General features: G+C 39.7%; 1 protein-coding gene across 4 annotated transcripts in view; it reads right to left on the bottom strand.

Moving 5' to 3' along the window:
* The window catches only part of GALK2 (galactokinase 2), a 96,216-nt gene that overhangs the window by 72,752 nt on the left and 1,863 nt on the right, over positions 1 to 21,601 (bottom strand). Inside the window, exons 1-4 of one of the 4 annotated variants that reach the window (XM_061595039.1) lie at positions 19,771 to 19,926; positions 10,545 to 10,633; positions 9,447 to 9,570; positions 4,943 to 5,033 (exon numbers count right to left, since the gene is read on the bottom strand). In XM_061595039.1, coding sequence (XP_061451023.1) covers positions 4,943 to 5,033; positions 9,447 to 9,570; positions 10,545 to 10,614 — 285 coding nt within the window. In that variant the 5' untranslated portion in view covers positions 10,615 to 10,633; positions 19,771 to 19,926. The other 3 variants (XM_061595037.1, XM_061595038.1, XM_061595040.1) reach the window with 3 other exon arrangements.

Below are 21,601 nucleotides of genomic sequence, written 5' to 3'. Positions count from 1 at the left end.
AGAGAGCTTGGTTTTAACCCATATTTATTTGGAAGTACATTATGCTGACCTAAAGGCTCTGAAGTGAGGTAGCTGGCACTTCTACAGGTTAATATAGAGCTGCAGCCAAAAAGTCCTACTCAGAGTAGACCAATTGAAATGCATGGACCCAAGTTAGTTGTGTCCATTAATTTGATGGGTTTACTCAGAGTAGGCCTAACATTGCCTCCAAAGGCTAGAAACATGGCCCAGAAGCAAACCTATGAAAACCACATAGGAAGCAGACTTCTACCGAGTCAGATCCTTGGTCCATCTAGCTCAGTACTGTCTACACTGACTGGCAACAGCTCTCCAGGGTTTCAGACAGGAGTCTCTCCCAGCCCTACCTGGAGTTGCCAGGGATTGAACTTGGAACCTTCTGTATGCAAGGCAAATGCTCCACCACTGAGCTATGGCCCTTCTATTAAGGCCACATTCGGCACCATGCAGCCAATTGTACAGTTGCATGGCGATGCAATGAATGCACAGACAAACAAGTTTCAGAGGCTGTTAGTGGCAAAATCATAGAAGAAAGTTGGGCTGTTGACCAAGTTCAGCTCCCATCAGTCCCAGCAAGCATGGCCAATGGCCAGGGATGATGGGAGTTGTAGGTCAGCAACATCTGACAGGTGAAAGGTTCTCTACACCTGCTGTACAGCAACTGCTTTGCATGCAGAAAGCCCCAGGTTCAATCCCTGGCATCTCCAGGTGGGTTGGGGATGTCCCCTGTCTGAAACCCTAAACAGTCGCTGCCAATCAGTATAGAAAATACTAAGCTAAATGGACCATATAAGGCACTACGTCAACATCTCTGGAGCTGTACCAGACATTCCTAAAATTTACCTAGGGCAGGTGGGAAACCTTTGGCTCTTCAGATGTTGTTGAACTACAACTCCCATCAGCTCCAGCAAGTATGACCAATGGCCAGGCATGATGGGAGTTGTAATTCAGCAACATCTGACAGGTTAAAGGTTTCCCTACACCTGGTCTAGCAGTTTCAGTGGTCCTACAATGGAGTAACAACTGCACCAATTCAGCTGCTTCCCATGCTACAGCCAAGAGCTTAGAGGAGGAACACACTAAAAGCTAATTCATTTTTGTATGTAGCTCTTCCGTCAGAAAGCAGATTGCCACTGACGCACCAGCACCACCACTTCTGACATCCCAGTTAGCACTGATGTGTCTCTCTTTTCATGTTTTGCAATCCTATTGGCTAATGGAGCCCTTCTTATTATTATTCTAGGAATTTCTCCTTCTCGGAGCTGTAAGAAGAGCTGGCAAAGAACTATTTCAAATTCCTGGCCTCACATTTTTGGGAGCAACAATCACTTACTCCACAGAAGGCCAAAAATATATTTCCAGTCCCTAGGGAAAAGCATCAGATTTGTTTTTACATTTCCACAGCAGATGGAACAGAAATGATTTTGGCCAATCACAAATGAAATAGGGGTGGGATCTTACTGACAATTTAAGACAAATTTCCAGGAGCTTGGGTGCCTGAGGTTTTTTGGGGGGATGTGTGTGTGTGTGTGTTTTGCTTTCCCATGAGCAACCTGCAGCCTGGTGGCTCTTACCCTAATTTCAAAATCCATCTGCAAGCAATCTGTTCATACCTCTGGCAAGGGCAATCTGTGCTCCTCTCGCAGTCTGCTGAGCAGGAAACAGAGGGAGAGAAAAATGGGCACCAGAAAGAGAGGAAAAAGGGGTTGCTGGCCACTTTTGGCTCTGGCACCACCTACCACTGGGATGCAGCCCCCAACAAAGTAGTCCTAAGGGAATGTGGCCTTTGACTGAATGAATATTCCATCCAGTCTCCCGTAAACCATACTATCAGTTCCTTTTCCATATATCTACTTGCACTTTGTTCAATAAGTGATCTGGCTTATCCTGACATGAAATATTGAATTAAGAAAAAAAAAATAGGAAAGGCCAAGAGGACAAGAGATATAGCAACAAACAGCTTAAAATCTGCCCCATGATTTAAAATCTCAATGAGCGGGTGCATCCGCTTGACTGTTTTAGTATCTCTCCTGGATCATAGGCAGAGATATGTTACATCTTGGATGCTATGGTGCTTTATGGGAGACTGAATAATATTAGCTATGAAAATCGGCTATGTATTTGTAATTTGAAAGGTATGGAAGACTTAGTCCATTGTTTATTGTTTTGTAAATTGCACGACACTCAAAAGGAAGCGTTGGAGGACTGTAGCTCAGTGGTAGAGTAATTGCTTTGCATGCAGAAGGTCCCAGGTTCAATCCCCAGCATTTCCTGGTCAGGGTGGGAGAGACTCCTGCCTCAAACCCTGGAGAAAGGTGAAAAGGGGGAGGGGAGCACCAAGATATGGAAGCAAAAAGGAGACAGGCTCCAGTGTTACTGGTAATGGGCTATTTATTAACCTCAACAAGTTTCAGAGAGCCCTCCTTCATCAGGAGCTACAAGCATCATTCGCTTCTTCTACTCTGACAAATTCTGGAACAAAGATCTAAACAATAACAAATTATTGTTATTCTTATAATGTATCCATAGATCATTATAATCTCAAACTGATGCCCCCATTCAGAATGCAAGGTCAATGCTGCTTAATACATTTCTCCTGTCCTTATATACGTATAATTAAGATGAGGACTTCCAAGGAAAAGTTTGCAACCGCTGCAAGGTCTGATTTGTTTTAAAAGGTCTATCCTCCCCCCCTGCTCAACAAAATCCCAATATTAGGCAGCCCAGGCAGACTTTTCGCAGCACCCACAGAAAACAGCACTAGTTAAACACGTTCAAATCACTACCTCGGATTACCCACATAAAAATTCCCTTTCTTAGCCACACACACAAACTACTCGTTCAAGAAGTATGGCTGCCAACACACTTCCATGCAGGACATCAGAAGACTAGATTGGGAGGGAGGGGAGAAATCCAAGTCGTATATTTAACCAGGAACTCATCAACAGAATTGCCTTGAAAGTGGATCACACATTTGCAAACTTATCACACAATGTTTAAATTGGGGCTGGGTGCAGAGAGAACAGGAGGTTGCCTGACTCCTGTTTGAGAACTGAAAGTGAATTTCATCAAGCTCTGCATCACTTCTCTTCCGAAAGGATAGTGTTTTCAGTTTAATATAATCACATTTATATCCTTGGATTCTCTCAGAAAATGCAGCTGAAGAATGTTTCTCCTAAGAGATTTTGTTGCATTACTTTTTTTTAAAGACTACTTTGTATGCATCACCTGTTTTATAGGGAAGTTGGTTTTATAGGCACAAATCCCCCACAAAAAATTATGTTCCCCTCCAAAAAAACCCAAACCCATTGTGTGAAGTCACACAACCCTTCATAAAAGGGTTTTCACTTTTCTAAAGAAAATATTAAAAAGAGAGAGAATGGATTCAACAAAGAAGCATTTGCTTTCAAGGTGGAGACAAGAAAGAATCTGGAGTTTACTGTCTCTCCAGGCCCCAATACAGGTTATCTGATAGAATGTGGTTTTGCAATAAAATACTGGCTGATTGACAAGCCCTTTACTGTAGTTACGTCCTGTTTAATTCAACTGAATGTTGTTTAATTTAAGTAAATGCTATTTACTTACTTGCTGCATTGTGATGCTGCTTTTCAGAGGATTATTGCCTTCCAGAACAGCTCACATCAGTTAAAAAAAAGGAAACAAGTCCTGCCATCAGGTTTGCAAATAAGACAAAGCACATAAGGAAAGGCAAGCGAGGGGAAAAGAGAGGAAGGAGAAACGTTCTTCAAGGCCAGAGCAAAGTGGTGAATTATACGTGGGAATTTGTATTCATTTGGCAGGGTCAGGCTGTTCTTCTCTGAATGATATGATGGAAAGGAACCATAGCTCAGTGGTAGAGCCTCTGCCTTGCAAGCAGAAGGTTCCAAGTTCAATCCCTGATATCTCCAGGTAGGGCTGGGAGAGACTTCCTGCCTCAAACCTGGGACAGCCGCTGCCAGTCAGTGTCGACAACACTGAGCTTAGATGGACAAAAGGTCTGACTCTCTGTATTTATTGCAGCTTTCTATGTTCCAATGTTCCCAGAGAGCAAGGAAGGCTCTGCTGCTGCTGCAGCCATAGGTAGCAGCAAACAGCAAGGTTTAAGAAAGAAGAAAAAGAAAATGAGTATGAGTAACAAGATGACTCTAATTGTTAGAGCCATACAACAATGGACCCAATTACCTGGAGAGGTAGTGGGCTCTCGCCGGAGGCATTCAACAGGCAGCTGGACAGCCATCTGTCAGGAATGCTTTGATTTGGGTTCCTGCATTGAGCAAGGGGTTGGACTTGATGGCCTTATAGGCCCCTCCAACTCTACTATTCTATGAATACTCTTTCAAACTAATTGAGAACAAAACAAAGGTGACTTTTTTCATGAATGACAGAACACACATGGTCTTTACTAATGAGAAAGGAATGGCATCGCCAAATGAAAAACCTTTTCTTGCACACTCCTACTGTATGAACTGGGTAACAGGAGTAGGCTGATGACAACCTGGAAATCCCAACTGCCCCTTCACATGTTGCAAGGCAGCAGCAGGAAAGTATGTAATCACTGTTATCTCCTGTTTTTCCACAGCCGCAAGACTTTTAAAGGTAGAAGTGGGATTTCCAGTTTGTAATGTGGCAACTGAAAGAACATGGGTTAAAATTAGAAAAATGTTGATCATGTTCCAGTCTTGTTTTTTTCTTAATACACTTTATCGTGAAAAATCTCTCAAAAATCCATAGCAAGAAGAAACTTGCCAGCATTTTAATGTTTAAAACACAAGAGACCCAAAATATTGAAAGGTATTGTTATAACTATGATGTTTTATGTGTGTAAATGACGCTTTAAAAAAATAATTGTTTAAATACGCAAAACACCTTTTTTTTAAAAAAAAAAATCAAATTACAATAATGATGTATACTGAATTTGCTTTACCTCAATTCCTTTGAATCCACATAGGAAGTAGTTGTACCACAAAGGTTTTGTTTGGTTAATCTGAATATTGTTGGCATTTGTAATAAAATCCCTAGAAAATATAAACATATAGGAAAAGCATTAAAGCCTATGAAACTATCTATAAAGGTTTAGTGCTTTCAAAAATATAAATAACCTACTGCTGCCATCTGCTGGCTAAGGAGGAACACAATATTTCTTTGCCAATGTATTTTCAACAAAATATTCTTTCCTTCAACCTCTGGCTTCTCACCCCCCTGCTATGGATTAAACATTAAATGACCTAAAATGTAATTAGGTAAAAGCAAATTGTGAAAGATATAGCCTAATATTCAACTCCCTGTTGTTGATCTTCCTGTAGAACTTCTGACCAAGGGATGTTCTTCCGGAGATCCTGCTTTCAAACTAACCACATGGACTTCCATGTTCTGAGAGAGGGAAGGTGATGGGACAATGCAATGAAAAGTGTGGGATAAATGAGTGATCAATATGTACATACCCCACAAGCAAATCCAGATGAACGCTCATTGTCATATAACCTTTCCGCAAACAAATCGGAACAAATGCGCTATAGCAGGGGGTTCCCACTCTTTCTTGCCCACAGACCAGTTGAAAATCGCTGGTGATCTTGGCAGAATACTTAAAAGATGTGTCTACCTGCTGTAGCAATTGTAGTGCACTATGTTAGATGCTGCATGATTTTTAACTGTATTGTGCTGCTGGTTTTATTCCTTAAATTATATTGCATTGTACAATTGTATCGTATTCCATAGATTCAGATTGTAATACAAGAAAATACAATATGAGAAATAAAAGAAGCAATACACATACAATTAAAAATCAATAGGTATATCTAATGGGGACATGTCGTGGACCACCTGAGTGAAGCTCACGGACAACAGTTTGGGAACCCCAAAGAGACCGGGCATGGTCTAACCACTATGTAAGCTTTAAGCTGTCTGGAGTATTCAAGTGAAGAGCACATTAGCTCCCAGAGAGAATTGTGGTTAGGAGAAAATAGCATCCAGACAGGCATCAAGGTCTCTTTATAGCCCAGACCCTTCTTTCCATGTTTTTTAAAATCCCTCAGGCAATGTGGATGAACAATACCACAAAAAGGAGTCATTACTGTTGACAGAAATCACTCTTTGTGCCAGGAGTTCTTATTGTTTGCTATAGAAAATAAGTTTGCAGTCTACTGCTTCCCCCTTTCTCTCCCCCCCAAAATAAACATAGATCCTGTTTCCTCTGTGCATGTCTTTCTTTTAAAAGCTCAAAAACCAAGCAATAAACAAAATGGAGATAATTATATGGTATCATTTACTGCCCCACAGAATAAAAAGCTACAATTTGGGCATGCAGACCGCTGACATATTTTGCAGCTTCTTCAAACCAAAAGTTTGAAATAAATGTTGGCGTCTAAACTGGCACATTACATTCAGTCGTCCACCCTCACAAGCCTGCCAAACATGGTACAGTATAAATAAGTAAATGGGGGAACTATTTGCAAAGGGAACAAAAATGTGACATTTTCATTCTGTCATGGAAACTATCAGCACCATAATCTTATTAGAGAGTTGTCTGAAACAAATTTTCTGCAGTTCAGCTACAGGAATTTTCAGAATCCAGTGTTACAAATAAAAAGGCTCATATATTATTTTAAGAAGAATAATTGAGCCCATACAAGCAACCAAAATAACCCATGGGGAGATCTCACCCAGAAAGAGTTTGGTCGTCTATATTATCCTGTAAGACAGGGGTGGGGAACCTCCAAGCTCACCAGCCAAATTTGGCTCAGCATGGGTCCCATTTTGGCCCATGAGGCTGTTTTCCCCTACCACGCCCACGTGACCTAGCTTCCCTTGGGGAACTTGAACATGCAGCTGATCCATGCAGAAAAGTTTTGCCACCCAGAGCGTGGCACAGAGCGTGGCAAGGCCCCTTGCACTGTGATTCCCAAGCGTGCGAAAACAGCTGGCTGCCGAGCACTTGGGAAGCACTAAGAGACTTCAACAAGTGGGCAGGACAACCCACCTATCAATCATCTGGCATCATAATGACATCAGATGACTGATAGGTGGGTTGTCCCACCCACCTGTCAAAGCTAACCCACCCAGCCAGAAAAGTTCCACACCCCTGCTGTAAGATGTTGTACAGATGTGTGGTGATATGTCACAAATGGCTTCTCTATAGCCATCCAGAAAGGACCTGATTCTGCAAGAAGCTGAAGAATTACCAATGTTTGGTTATTGTGGGGTTTTTTAATTGTATTGTATTATGTTTTTTGTTTGTGAACTTTTATAAGGAAATGCAGAGTATATATATTTTAATGAATTACATCAGGAATGGATAACCTGTGGCCTTGAAGATGTATTTGGATCTATCAATTAATTAAAATGTAGCCTTCCGTTTTAAATTTATTTTTGGACACAATAATTTACATTTATTCTCTGTATAAGTGCACAGGTGCACATATTTAAAAATAGTGGGCTTAAGAGCGGAGCGGAATCCAGGCCCACAATGTCAAGAGAAGGGACCATATTGCCAAGGGAAATGGACAAAAAACAGTTCAAGGATAGTGCACATGTAGAAAGAAGGAAACAGACAACTAGTCTGGACACATCCTAAGCTGCCCTGCTGTGGCACACATTGAGCTCAATATTTATTATAGGACTTTCATCCTGACTTTCCAACAAGTGTACATTCAAGGTGGCCAGCATCCTTCAGAATCAGAACCAGAGAAAGAAAATGTGAAATCAAAACAAAAAATTATGATGATGATGTTACTCAGGATCTACATGGGATATGGCCACAAGGAAGAAGTTTTAATTACTGGGAGATGGGGAAAACAGCACAGAACCGAGCTATTATCTCAGAACTCATTATTCTACCACACAGGCACCTGACTGCACACAGAAAGTTTTCCAGGATATGGCTACTTCATGGTGACAAAACTGAACAGGTTTGGGGCCTCAGTCCCAACCAACAATGTTCAATGCAATCAGTGTTTGGACAGAGGTGGAGCAATTTTTTCAGCCCGTGGGCTGCATTCCCATCTTGGCAAGCTTCCAGGGGCCACGTGCCTGTGGTGGGTAGGGTCAGAGGCAAAAGCAGGCGGAGCAATGAATGTAACATTTTATCTTTGTTCAGTGGGTTGGTTTCTCCACATGCTCCTACACCCCTTTTTACCCTCCATGCAGGCAAGCAAAGAGGCATTATCAGTGTCCAAGGACATGATCCAGCCAGGCAAAAACATTCAAGGAGATTGTGAAGCTGAGCCAGTGAGGGTGTGGATTGGGGAGATGGAGTGCAAGCTCAGGAAGAATCCGCAGTGCCAGACAGAGAAGAGGTTCCCTACACACGGTCGAGATTATTAACCAGGGCTGTGGAGTCGGAGTCGTGGAGTTGGAGTTGGAGTCGGAAGCAATTTTGGGTGGAGTCGGAGTTGGTAGAAATGTACTGACTCCAACTTCAAAATAAAATTAATATTTTAATATTAATATTAATACATTAGTATACATTTGCCATTTATGAAGGAGTCAGAGTCAGACAGTAGAAAAATTAATATACATTTGCCATTTATGAAGGAGTCGGAGTCGGACAGTAGAAAATAGAGGCGTCGGAGTCGAAGGTTTGACATACCAGCTCCACAGCCCTGATATTAACTTGAGGGAGCCACTCCATCAGCTCATTTGGAACAAAGTGCCATTTGGCTCATCCTCTCCCAGAACTCTCCCAAAACAGAACAGAATCTATTAGCAGCCATTCCACTTGGCTGCAACAGTGAGAGAACTAAAACAGCAGAACCCACTCCACTGGCAAGGCCTTGTTGGTGGTGCTGCCACCAAGCGCCGCCCAGTTGACACTGACCCATAACAGGGCCTTTTCACCGCTGGCTCCACATCTGTGGAATGGTCTCCCCAGTGAGGTGCGTCTGTCTCCATCACCATTAACTTTCAGGAGGAATTTGAAAACATTCCTGTTTACCCAGGCATTTGATGGTTGACGAGGACTGTTCCTGGCAACCTGAATATCACTGGTGAAATAATGTTTTTAGCTGTGTTTAGGGTATTTTTAGCTGTGTTTTAGAATGTTTTTAATTGAACTGTTGTTTTGGAATGTTTTTTTTGTTAAATGGTTTTGTCTATGTTTGCCACCCTGGGCTCCTGCAGGAGGCAGGGCGGGATATAAATCCAATAAATGTTAAAAAATAAAATTGGCACAGCTGGGACCAACTACCATTTGGTTCCTCATCTCCCAGAACTGCCTCCCTCAGTGGCCAGGAAATATTTATGTAATTTTATGAAGAATTAGAACCTGAATTTGCTTGTTTCTTCTGTTCCTTTCCCATCCCTTTGTTTTCTTTCCCATCATGTCTACTAGACTGCAAGCTTGAAGGCATGAACTATCTTTTTTCATCCTTGTTCCGTGCCTAGAAAACTTTAGGTGTAATAATAACAATAATTGAAATAGCTAGAACACTTACGAGTACAAAGGATTTGTATTCGCCAGGTGGATAACTTGAGAGCTTAGAGGTTCAGCTGCAATAAGTATATCTTGCTCTATGGCCATTGGGAGCACGGCATATCCACAATAATCGATATGTTCACCTACCAAACAAAACAGAACATGAACAAGATTTTGAAACGGTATGGAACTCATTGCGACGGTTGTCCGAGCACGGGATAGTTTTTACACAAGCCAGACAAATTCTGTAAGATACACCAGAGTATAAATTTACACATTGGCCCAGTTCAGATGTAATATGAACATGATACAAACAAGCTGCACACTCCCCTTTCCTCATGTACACAAAGAAATAAAAAAACATCCATTTCCGATCTTCACAAAACAACAGTTCCCCATGACATCCTGAGAAAACTGTGGCTTGTTAAACTCTAGTTAGCGAGAACAAGCCAAGATCAAATGAAATGAGAAATGTTTGCCAATGTACCTCACTGATAGAACACACAGTTTGCCTCCTTTTAAAGCAAGGGTGGGGCCTCTGTGGCCCTTCAGATATATTGGAGTCTAACCCTTACCAACCCCAGGTGACATGGGAAATGGTCCAAGATGATAGGAGTTGGAGTCCATCAGCATCTGGAGTGCCAGAGGTTCCTCACCCCTGATACAATCTTTGAGAGCTGGGGCCGGTAGATGGACCAGCGGTCTGACTCAGTTTGAGGCAATTTCATATATTTATATATATATATATACTGCAGGAAGAGGCCATAGCTCATGCTTTGCAATGCAGAATGTCCCAGGTTCAGTCTCTGGAATCTGCAATCAAAAGATCTCAGATAAGGACTGGGAAAGGCCATGGCCTGATAGCTTGGAAAGTTGCTGCTAGTCAGAGCAGATAATACTGGGCTAAATGGATAAAGGGCCTGTGACTCTGGGCCTGTGACACAAATGGGCAAAGCATCCTGCACCTCTCATGTGTGGAAATCACAAAAGCCAAGCAAATAAGATGCAGTGACCGAAAGCATGCATCCATGTCAATATGTGCAGAGGCAACAGTGTTTATGTGTTATACATTATTATCCACTGAATTCATATCATCCCCAACATGTGTTTGTTTTACCTATTAAGTTGACTCGTCCAGGTGCTCGAGCATAAAACTTGGGAGTCGAATTAAATTTAGAAATGAACATTTTCTTCAGCTTCAGCAATCTGGAAAAGCAGATTGGAATATTTAAGATATATTTCGCATCAGTTTTATTCATTAAGCTGTTGTGGCTTTCATTGAGATCCTGTATGCCACATAGATATATGTTATATGAGTTTGCATTATAGAAATGAAATCACAACAACACAGTATCTTTAGAGAACCAACATAAATTTCAAGAGAAAAGGTTCCAGCAGGCATAACATCCTAAACCAGCTTAACATGAATTGCCTCCAGTTTTGCAAACTAATGAAATTTTAACCAGTTATGCACAATGGGCTTTTCGTTTCTGCATTCACGGCTGTTCATTATTGAGAGGAAAAGTATATATCAGTGTGGGGAGGGGGCCCATTGCTACGTAGCAGAACATCCTTCCCCTAGCTGGTGTCCTCCAATTCCTCCCATCATAACTGACTAGAGCCAATGGGAACTGTAGCCCCAAACATCTGGGAGGTGCCATGTTGGGGAAAGCTGTAGTACAGCATATGGTTTGCCTGTCGAAGGTTCCAGGTTCAATCCCTGGTACCAGGGAGCAGACATCTCAGGTAGCAAGTGACATGAAAGATGCCTTCCTTAGACTGTCGAGAGCCACTGCAGATCAGAGCAGACTATACTGTGCGAGGTGGTCAAATAGTCTGATATGCTATAAGGCAGCTTCTTTGGTTTTTTGTTATAATGTGTTAACATTTTCTCCAGTGTTATTAAACATGCAGGAAACCGACATTAAAACAGAAGTGTGAGCTAAATTATTCAAAAGGCGTATGATAGCTCTGAGTGTTTTTCTATTCTATAGACAGTCGTTGGAGGAAAAGTTTGTTTATTTATTGTATTTATATACCGCCCCATAGCCGAAGCTCTCTGGGCGGTTTACAATAACTAAAAACATTAAAAACAAATATACAAATTTAAAAACACATCAGCAGTTGACAGCAATAAGCCCATTTCATGGGCATTAGGACAGTTTTGTTTTTGCGATGATACTACAGAACAAAGTCACAGAACTGATTGATAGGCTGTCTCTTTTTGGAACAAACATCAGACTGTGCATAACCTTAGGGCCAATTAAAGTCTCTTACATTTCTGCAGCCTGTGCCCACTTATCTGGGAGTATCTGCCATTGACTATAATGGGACTTACTTAAGAGTGAGCATGTAAAGGATTGCCCTGTGTATGTATCTCTCTGGCATCTCATTAATTGCTGTGGTTTTCTGGATATTTCCGTTTCATGGCTGTGAAATTGATTTTTCAGTTGCAACACCTACTGCCTGCTTTGTTAATTGGTCCCTGTAACTAGCTTGCTTTCAAGTAATCAGCACTATCTGTTCTTCATTTCCTTCTGAACTCATCTTCTCTATTTTCATCCCCATCCCATAGAGGAAGGGCCGATGCTCAGCGGTACAGCATGCAGAAGGTCCCAGGTTCAATCCCCGGCATCTCCAGGTAGGAGAGACTCCTGCCTGAAACTCGAGAGAGCACTGCCAGTCAGCGTGGACAATACTGAGCTAGACAGACCAATGGTCTGGCTCAGTATAAGGCAGCTTTTATGTTCCTAGGTATATTGTCCCCCATGTGACATAGGCCCGACTGGCCTTTCAGGAGAAACCGATTGGTTCCCCATTGGAAAGGGTGTGAGACAGGGGTGTATTTTATCACTCTATTTGTTTAATCTGTACGCAGAACATATCATACGGAAAGCGGGATTGGACCAAGATGAAGGTGTGAAAATTGGAGGGAGAAACATCAATAATTTAAGATATGCAGACGATACCATAATCTTAGCAGAAACCAGTAATGATTTGAAATGAATGCTGATGAAAGTTAAAGAGGAAAGCACAAAGCAGGACTACAGCTGAACGTCAAAAAGACTAAAGTTTAAAAACGGATGAGAGGTAATTATTATATTTTGGACTATTTTTCTCTTTGGACTATTTCTTGTTGGATGAATCCGCTGCTCGTATATGCTACTAATTGTTTAGTCTTGGCAACCAGAATTGTTTTGCATTCTTGGAAGCAGATAAGGACTGTGTTGTGCTGGCTGGATTTCAATAATAGGCCTGGAATATTAACTCTTCTTTTTGGTGGAGGGAAAAAAAGAAAAGAAATAGACTGCCCTTAGGTTTTGAAACAGTGATTAATATTAGAAATTAAAGGCCTCTTTTTGAAAATGACAACTAAAAAAACAACCAAGGCCCAGGGGCGAAGAGGTTCTATTGATACACAGGAAGAGGATATACCCCCAGAAATGTTTCAAAAAATAATGGAAGGGATTAATGCTATAAAACAGGAAATGAAACAGGAAATGAAAACTGAATTGACAGATATAAAAGACTATATTAAAACACAAGTGGATGAGATTAAAGGGACAATTGGGCAAATAAAGGAAGATGCAAAAAATACTAAAGAAAAGGTACAAACCTTGGAGAATAGAACAGATATACTAAATCTGGAACTAGAAAAAAATTTGGACTATTTAGCTGTGACTGAAATGAGAAATAAAGAGCATTGTTTGAGATTCCGTGCAATCCCTGAGGAAACAGGTGAAGACATTAGAGATAAAATTGTTAATGCTTTAGTAAAATTTCTGGACTTGAATGAAGATAGGATGGAATTTGAAATAGACAAAGTTTATAGAATTAACTCCAGATATGCAACAATGAAAAAAATTCCAAGAGATGTGCTTGTTCATTTCGTAAAGAAGACGACCAGAGATATGGTTTTACAGCAACACTTTAAATATACCTTTAAAATTGATGGTAAGGAAATACTGGTGATGAAGGAAATTCCTATTAGACTTTTACGTAAGAGAAAAGAATATGCTTTCCTTACAGAAAAACTTAAGCAATGCAAAATTCAATTTAGGTGGGACGTTCCAGAAGGAGTGATTTTTACATTCAGACAACAGAAATACAGACTGAATACTGTTCAAAAAGCAAGGGACTTCTTGAGAAAAGCTTCAAAAGATATGGAAGAAGATAAACTCAAAGATATGGATATAGTTCCTGGGAAACAAAGTCAACAAGGATATGCAGACGAGGGGAAGGAAGATGATGGATCAAAAGGAGCATCAGGCAAATTTTAAAATACACGCTTAATGATGGATTACAAATACCTAACTTGGAATATAAATGGAGCCAACACGGCGCAGAAGAGAAAGAAAGTGTTTCATTATTTGAAAAAATTAAAATTGGATATAATTTGTCTACAAGAAACTCATATTCAGAAGAAAGATTCCAAATATTTGATTTGTAAAAATTTGGGTGAAGAATTTATTTCAGCTGGACCAAAAAAAAGAAATGGAGTTGTTCTCTATATTAACCCACAATTGCTTCCTAAATTGGTATTATTGGACGATAGTGGTAGATTTGTGGGGGTTGAAATTACTTTACAAGGTACAAACATTTTGATAGTGGGTATTTATGCCCCCAATGAAGATAAAACAAGGTTTTATACAGGACTTATGGAAAAATTGTCAGAGTTTTCATATGAGCATTGGTGTGTCATGGGTGACTGGAATGGGGTAATCTCACCAAAAATTGATAGGCTTTCTGAAAAAAATATCAAAGAGACACAAGGTAAATTACCGAAGATTTGTTTTGAACTCATGGAACATTTAGAATTGGTGGATACCTGGAGATATATAAATGATAATGCAAAGGAATTTACTTATTTTTCAGAAAGACATAAAACATTTTCGAGGATTGATATGATTTGGATGTCAAAAATTTTAGCGAAGGATATTTTTAAAATGGATATATTACCAAAAACTTTTTCGGACCACAATCCTGTGATATTAACTTTAAAAAAAAAAAATCTTGGATTTAGATGGAGACTAAATGAATCTTTATTACAGAATGATAAAGTAGTACAAGAATGTAAGAAGAAATTAAAGGAGTTCTTTGAATATAATTTATATAAAGGAACAAGTGAAAATATTGTTTGGGATACTAGTAAGGCATTTATGAGGGGATACTTTATTAAATGTAATTCTGAATTAAAAAAAAAAAACAACAGAAAATGCAATTAATTTTGGAAGAAATAAAACAAAAAGAGGAAGAATTGAAAAAGAATCCAGCTAAAGTTTCTATTGTAAATCAAATTAAAATGTTACAGAAGCAAGTATCAATGTTGACAGTTAGAGAAATTGAAAGGAAATTAAATTTTGCTAAACAAAGGACTTTTGAATTTGCAAATAAACCTGGGAAATGGTTAGCATATAAATTAAGAAAAGAACGTCAAAAAAATATTATTTTAAAGATACAAGAAGGAGATGAGACGCTGACAGATAATGTAAAAATCAAAAAGATTTTTCATCAATATTACTCAACATTGTATAAGTGTCAAGAAATTCCATCTGAAAAAATAGAAGAGTATTTATCTAAACAGAATTTGCCGAAAATTACAGATTTTCAGAGACAAGTTATTAATGGCCCTATTACGTCAAGAGAGATATCTGAAGCTATAAATAAAATTAAATTAGGAAAGGCGCCAGGACCAGATGGGCTATCTGCAATGTATTATAAATGTTTGGAGGAAGAACTCTTGCTACCCTTACAGTCTACAATGAATTCTATTTTGCAAGAGGGAAAGATACCGGATAGTTGGAAAAATGCTAATATAACATTAATACCTAAAGAGGACCAAGATTTAACTAAAACAAAAAATTATCGGCCAATATCTCTACTGAATAATGACTATAAAATTTTTACAATGATTTTGGCTGAAAGATTGAAAATAATATTGCAACAATTTATTCAGGAAGATCAATCAGGGTTTTTACCTAAAAGACAATTACGTGACAACGTCAGGAATGTTTTGAATGTGTTGGAATATTTAGAACAACGAAATGATAAACAAGCAGCTTTGATTTTTTTAGATGCTGAAAAAGCATTTGATAATTTGAATTGGAAATTTATGTTCCAGGTTTTGGAGCAAATGGATTTTGGAGACAACTTTATAAAATGGATCAGATCGATTTATACATCACAGAAGGCCCAGATAATTGTTAATGGAGACTTAACGGATTCATGTGAAATACAAAAGGGTACAAGACAGGGATGTCCATTATCTCCCCTTTTATTTATTCTGGTTTTAGAAGTGCTGCTTAGAGATATAAGGCAAGATAAAAGGATTTCGGGATTAAAAATAAAAAAAGAATATAAATTGAGAGCATTTGCTGATGATTTGATAATTGTACTAGAAAACCCTTTGGAAGGAATTCATATATTGATGGACAAATTAAAAGAATTTGGACCGTTAGCAGGATTTAAGATCAACAATCAAAAAACAAAGATGTTGGTGAAAAATTTAACTTTAAGGGAACAGAAAGAGTTAATGGACAAGACAGATTTTACAATAGAAAAAAAGTTGAAATATCTAGGCATCATCATGACAAATAAAAACTCAAAGCTGTTTCATAATAATTACGAAAAATTATGGACAGAGATTAAGAAAGACTTGCTAAGATGGGATAAACTACAACTGTCATTAATGGGTAGAATATCTGTGATAAAAATGAATGTATTACCGAGAATGATGTTTTTGTTTCAAACAATACCTGTAATATCCTCTGATTTACCTTTTAAACAATGGCAAAAAGATATTTCTAAATTTGTATGGCAAGGAAAAAAACCAAGAGTTAAATTTAAATTACTTCAAGACGCTAAAGAAAGAGGAGGACTGGGATTACCAAATTTGAGACTTTATTTTGCTGCCTGCTGTTTAGTCTGGATAAAGGAATGGATCTTATTGAGGAATAAAAGACTATTGGATTTGGAGGGCCACAATCTGAAGTGGGGATGGCATGGATATCTATGGTATGACAAAGTAAAAGTAAACGTAGACTTTAACAATCATTTTATAAGACGTTCTCTGTTGAAAATATGGAATAGATACAAACCAAGGTTTTATTCGAAAATACCATTATGTGTCTCAAGTCAAGAAGCGTTTTATAGAAGAGAAATGTCTGGAAAAGAGAAATGGTTAACTTATCAAGAACTATTAGAAAATGTACATGGAGAATACACAATGAAAGAGAGAGAACAATTGATAAAGGAAGGATATAGTTTTCATTGGTTTGCCTATTTACAATTGTTAGAAAGATATAAAATGGACAAGAAAATGTATGGGTTTGAAATAAGTAAATCTGATTTTGAAATAGGTTTGTATACAAATGATGAAAACATAATTGCAAAAATGTATAAACTTTTATTGAAAATGGATATGGAGGAAGAACAAGTAAAAGAGTGCATGGTAAAGTGGGCAAAAAATTTTGGTCATAACATACAAATGGATCAATGGGAAAATATGTGGAAAAAAGGCTTGAAATTTACATTATGTTATAATCTTAAAGAAAATTTTTATAAAATGATGTACCGTTGGTACATGACTCCAGAAAAGCTGTCAAAAATGTATAGTAATGTCTCTAATGTTTGTTGGAAATGTAAACAACAAGAAGGATCTTTTTATCATATGTGGTGGTCATGTAAAAAGGCGAAATTATTCTGGGCACAGATAGGTAGGAAGATGCAAAAAATTTTAAAGATAAATATTCAGTCAAAACCAGAATTTTTTTTACTGGGTTTTATGGATAAACAAATAGAAAAGAAATATGGAAGAATATTATTATATATGATTACGGCAGCAAGATTATTATATGCACAAAAGTGGAAAATGGAATCAATACCAACAATGGAAGAATGGCTACTGAAATTAATGGACTTAGTAGAAATGGATAAATTGACGTGTTTACTTAGAGAAAAATCGACAGATACATTCCTTAAGGATTGGAAGCCTCTCTTAGACTTTTTGTCGAAAGATCAAAATAAAATGATGATACTGGGATTTGATGATTAATTAAGACAGCTTATGGAGAAAAGGGATTCTGTATGTACATATTAAGGGACAGGTTTGATGTATATTATATACTTATAGCTGATCTGTGACAAATCGGAAGTCAACCATTTTATTTTTATTTTTTGTTGTAGTATTGTTATGTTTTTTCTTACTTTGTTTTGTCTGTTTTTTGGAAAAATTTGAATAAAAACTATATAAAAAAAAAAAAAAGACTAAAGTAATGACAACAGAAAATTTATGTAACTTTACAGTTGACAATGAGGACATTGAACTTGTCAAGGATTATCAATACCTTGGCACAGTCATTAACCAAAATGGAGACAATAGTCAAGAAATCAAAAGAAGGCTAGGAATGGGGAGGGCAGCTGTGAGAGAACTAGAAAAGGTCCTCAATGCAAAGATGTATCCCTGAACACCAAAGTCAGGATCATTCAGACCATGGTATTCCCGATCTCTATGTATGGATGTGAAAGTTGGACAACTCATTTTAAATGTGGTGCTGGAAGAGAACTTTGCGCATACCATGGACTGCAAAAAAGACACATAATTGGGTGTTAGAACAAATTAAACCAGAACTGTCACTAGAAGCTAAAATGATGAAACTGAGGTTATCATACTTTGGACACATCATGAGAAGACATGATTCACTAGAAAAGACAATAATGGTGGGAAAAACAGCAGGGAGTAGAAAAAGAGGAAGGCCAAACAAGAGATGGATTGATTCCATAAAGGAAGCCACAGACCTGAACTTACAAGATCTGAACAGGGTGGTTCATGACAGATGCTCTTGATTCATAGGGTCGCCATAAGTGGTAGTCGACTTGGAGGCACATAACAACATAACAACAACAACAAGGCTGCGGGACAAGGTGGGCTTTTGGGAACATAATTCCTTAAAGGCATCCTCGCTTTTGACTTTCAGCCGTCTCTGGAAGACTTCCTTCATTTTAATGATTACTTTTCAGTGTTTTCATGTTGCAGTAGTATACCGCCTGAAGTTTTGCCAGAGGGCACTCTATCAAACACCTTTATCAATCAACAGCTATAAATAAACATCGTTTGTGTCTTACAAGGATAAACGCGTTTGTTTATTTATTTATTTATTTATTGTTCGCTTTCTATCCCGCCCTTCCTCCCAGCAGGAGCCCAGTAGCTGGGCTTACGTGTTGAGCGTACACGTTTCTAAAATCCCGTCCTACGCTCCTTCATATGGCACCGACGCCGGGCTGTTGCTGGACGGGGTTAAAACACGACCGAGGGACTGCAGATCGCTGTAGGAAAGACAACCACGCACCTGGGCTCCTCCACCAGCTGCATCGAGAGGGTGGGCGGCACATCCATGGCCATGGGTTGCTTCTCGGGAGTTGCTGGCAAGTTAAAGGGGTGAGGGGTTTCTCTTCGCCGGCTAGCTTGCAAAGCTCTAAAGCGAAGATCCTGGAGTACGGAAGCCGCGTCCTTCCAGCACCGAGAAAAATCAGCTGCAGCCGTCCTTTGGCTGCTACGTTTCCTCTTCGTATTCCCCGCCCAGGTCCGCTATAAACGTGACAACAGCGCGCTTGGGCAAATGGAAACCCAGCAAAAGGCGGTCCTCTTGTAGCTCGATAGAGATTGTTAGAGAAATCCGCGCATCGGTCAATTCTTGTAGCTTGCTCGGGCGGGGGTGGAGAGAGTGCCGCTTTGAGGAATCTAGTTGCTAAATCTGGGATGCCTTCCCCATAAGGAAGAGTTAACTATCAGCACCCACGTACGCCACTTAAGGAAACAAGGATTTCCCTTAATTTGTGTTTATTCACACCGGAAGGAACAACAATAATAAAATACGTTTTGTTTTGGGCTGCTAATTGTTTTTAATGCTGTATTTTAAAATTGGGACCTTTGGTGAAGGGTGGGTAACACCTTTAAAATACAGCATGAAAAACAAATAGCAGCCCAATCTTACATAGGCTTACTTGGAACTGAAAGGAAGCCTCACTGGTCTCAGTGCATCATGTATGGATGTGGTAATTAATGGCTTTTAGTTTATGCTTCTTGTAAATGTATTCATACCTATGTTATGTTATATGCCTCCAAGTCGATATATGACTTATGGCGACCCTATGAATCAATGACCTCCAATAGCATCTGTTATAAACCATCCTGTTCAGATCTTGTAAGTTCAGGTCTGTGGCTTCCTTTATGGAATCAATCCAACTCTTGTTCGAATTTGCCATTTTTGGGCAAGATCATTGAGTGAGTGGTGGCTAGCCAGTTGTCAGCACACTTGGATGAAACGGATTATTTGGATCCATACCAATCGGGTTTCAGGACTGGACATGGTACTGAAACAGCCTTGGTCGCTCTGGTGGATGATATGAGGAGGGCATTAGACAGGGGAGAATTCACCTTTCTTGTCCTCCTGGATCTCTCAGCGGCTTTTGATACCGTCGACCACGGTATCCTGTTAGATCACCTGGAAGGATTGGGAATAGGAGGCAGTTTTACAGTGGTTCCATTCCTTTCTCTCTGACAGGCATCAACAGGTAGCATTGGGGGATGAGGTTTCAGACCCTTGGCCCCTCACTTGTGAAGTGCCACAGGGTTCTATCCTCTCTCCCATGCTATTTAACATCTATATAAAGCCGCTGGGAGCTATCATCAGGAGTTTTGGGCTGCGGTGTCACCAATATGCTGATGCCACGCAGCTCTACCTCTCTTTTAAATCCTCACCAGAGTTGGCTGTGGAGACCTTGTCCAAGTGCCTGGAATCCATGAGTGGGTGGATGGGAATGAACAGGCTGAAGCTTAATCTTGATAAGATTGAGGTGCTGCTTGTGGGTGACAGGGGAAGGTTGGGTGTTGTTGACCTGAGGCTTAATGGGGTGAGTTTACCCCTGAAGGATCAGGTCCGCAGCCTCGGGGTTGTTCTTGATTCCAAGCTGTCCATGGAGGCGCAGATTTCGGCAGTGAGCCGGGCAGCTTGGTATCAACTACACTTCATACGGAGGCTGCAACCCTACCTCCCTATTCATCAGCTCCCACTGGTAGTACATGCCCTGGTCACCTCTCGATTAGACTACTGCAATGCGCTCTACGTGGGGTTACCCTTGAAAACGGTCCAGAAACTACAACTGGTGCAGAATGCGGCGGCTCGGTTGCTTACAAACAGCCGCCGCCGTGATCACATCACACCAGTGTTATTTCATCTACATTGGTTTCCAGTTGTTTTCCGGGCCCAATTCAAGGTGTTGGTGTTAACCTTTAAATCCCTATACGGTCTCGGCCCAGTTTATTTGAAGGAGCACCTCCAGTACCACAAATTAAGCTGCCCGACTAGATCAGACATGCAGGGCCTTCTCTCAGTCCCGCCAATGAAAACAGCTAGGTTGGTGGGGACTAGAGAGAGGGCATTCTCAGTGGCGGCCCCCACTCTCTGGAACTCCCTCCCGTTTGATCTTCGCCATGCCCCTTCCCTGGATACATTTCGCCGAGCCTTAAAAACTTGGCTCTTTGGACAGGCCTTTGGGATCTCCGGGGGGGGGGTAATTTTTCTGTGATTGTTGTTTCTGTGAAAATTGTTTACTGATTGCCCTATATAGTTTTACGCCTGCATTAGTGTTGACTGCATTGTATTTTATTCTGTAATTATATTGTATTTTATTGAATTTTAATATGTACGTCGCCTAGAGTGGCTTCGGCCAGATAGGCGACACAAAAATTAAATTTATTATTATTATTATTATTATTGTTTGATCTTCCTCTTTTTCTACTCCCTTCTGTTTTTCAGTTTTTGATTTAACACATTCAGAAGGTGATTCATAGACAAGGAGAAGCCAAATTGGTCCCAAGACCTTCAATGTGTATAAGCGTGCATTCAAAAGCAACTGTCCATAAGGCCTACTTTGATGCAACATACTGATTATAAATGTCATAAGGGTACCTTAACTAAAGTTTTTATTGTTCAAGATGTGTCATCCTCACAGCTGTATATATTCCATTGCCCTTCCCTGCATAGAGTTGTCAACTAGATTACTGTTTGGGGAATAGTAATTGTGAAGGAGCTGCAGACTGGGGGTGCCTGGGTGGAAGGAGGGAAAGGAGCAAACAATCAGTAAGAAATGTTGCCCTGTTTTATGAATAGAAAA

The sequence above is a fragment of the Rhineura floridana genome, chromosome 14 (genome assembly GCF_030035675.1).
Source record: "Rhineura floridana isolate rRhiFlo1 chromosome 14, rRhiFlo1.hap2, whole genome shotgun sequence".
NCBI classification, from domain to species: Eukaryota; Metazoa; Chordata; class Lepidosauria; order Squamata; family Rhineuridae; genus Rhineura; species Rhineura floridana.
The sequence above is the reverse complement of the archived record's forward strand: the minus strand, read 5'-3'. Positions and strand labels throughout refer to the sequence as shown.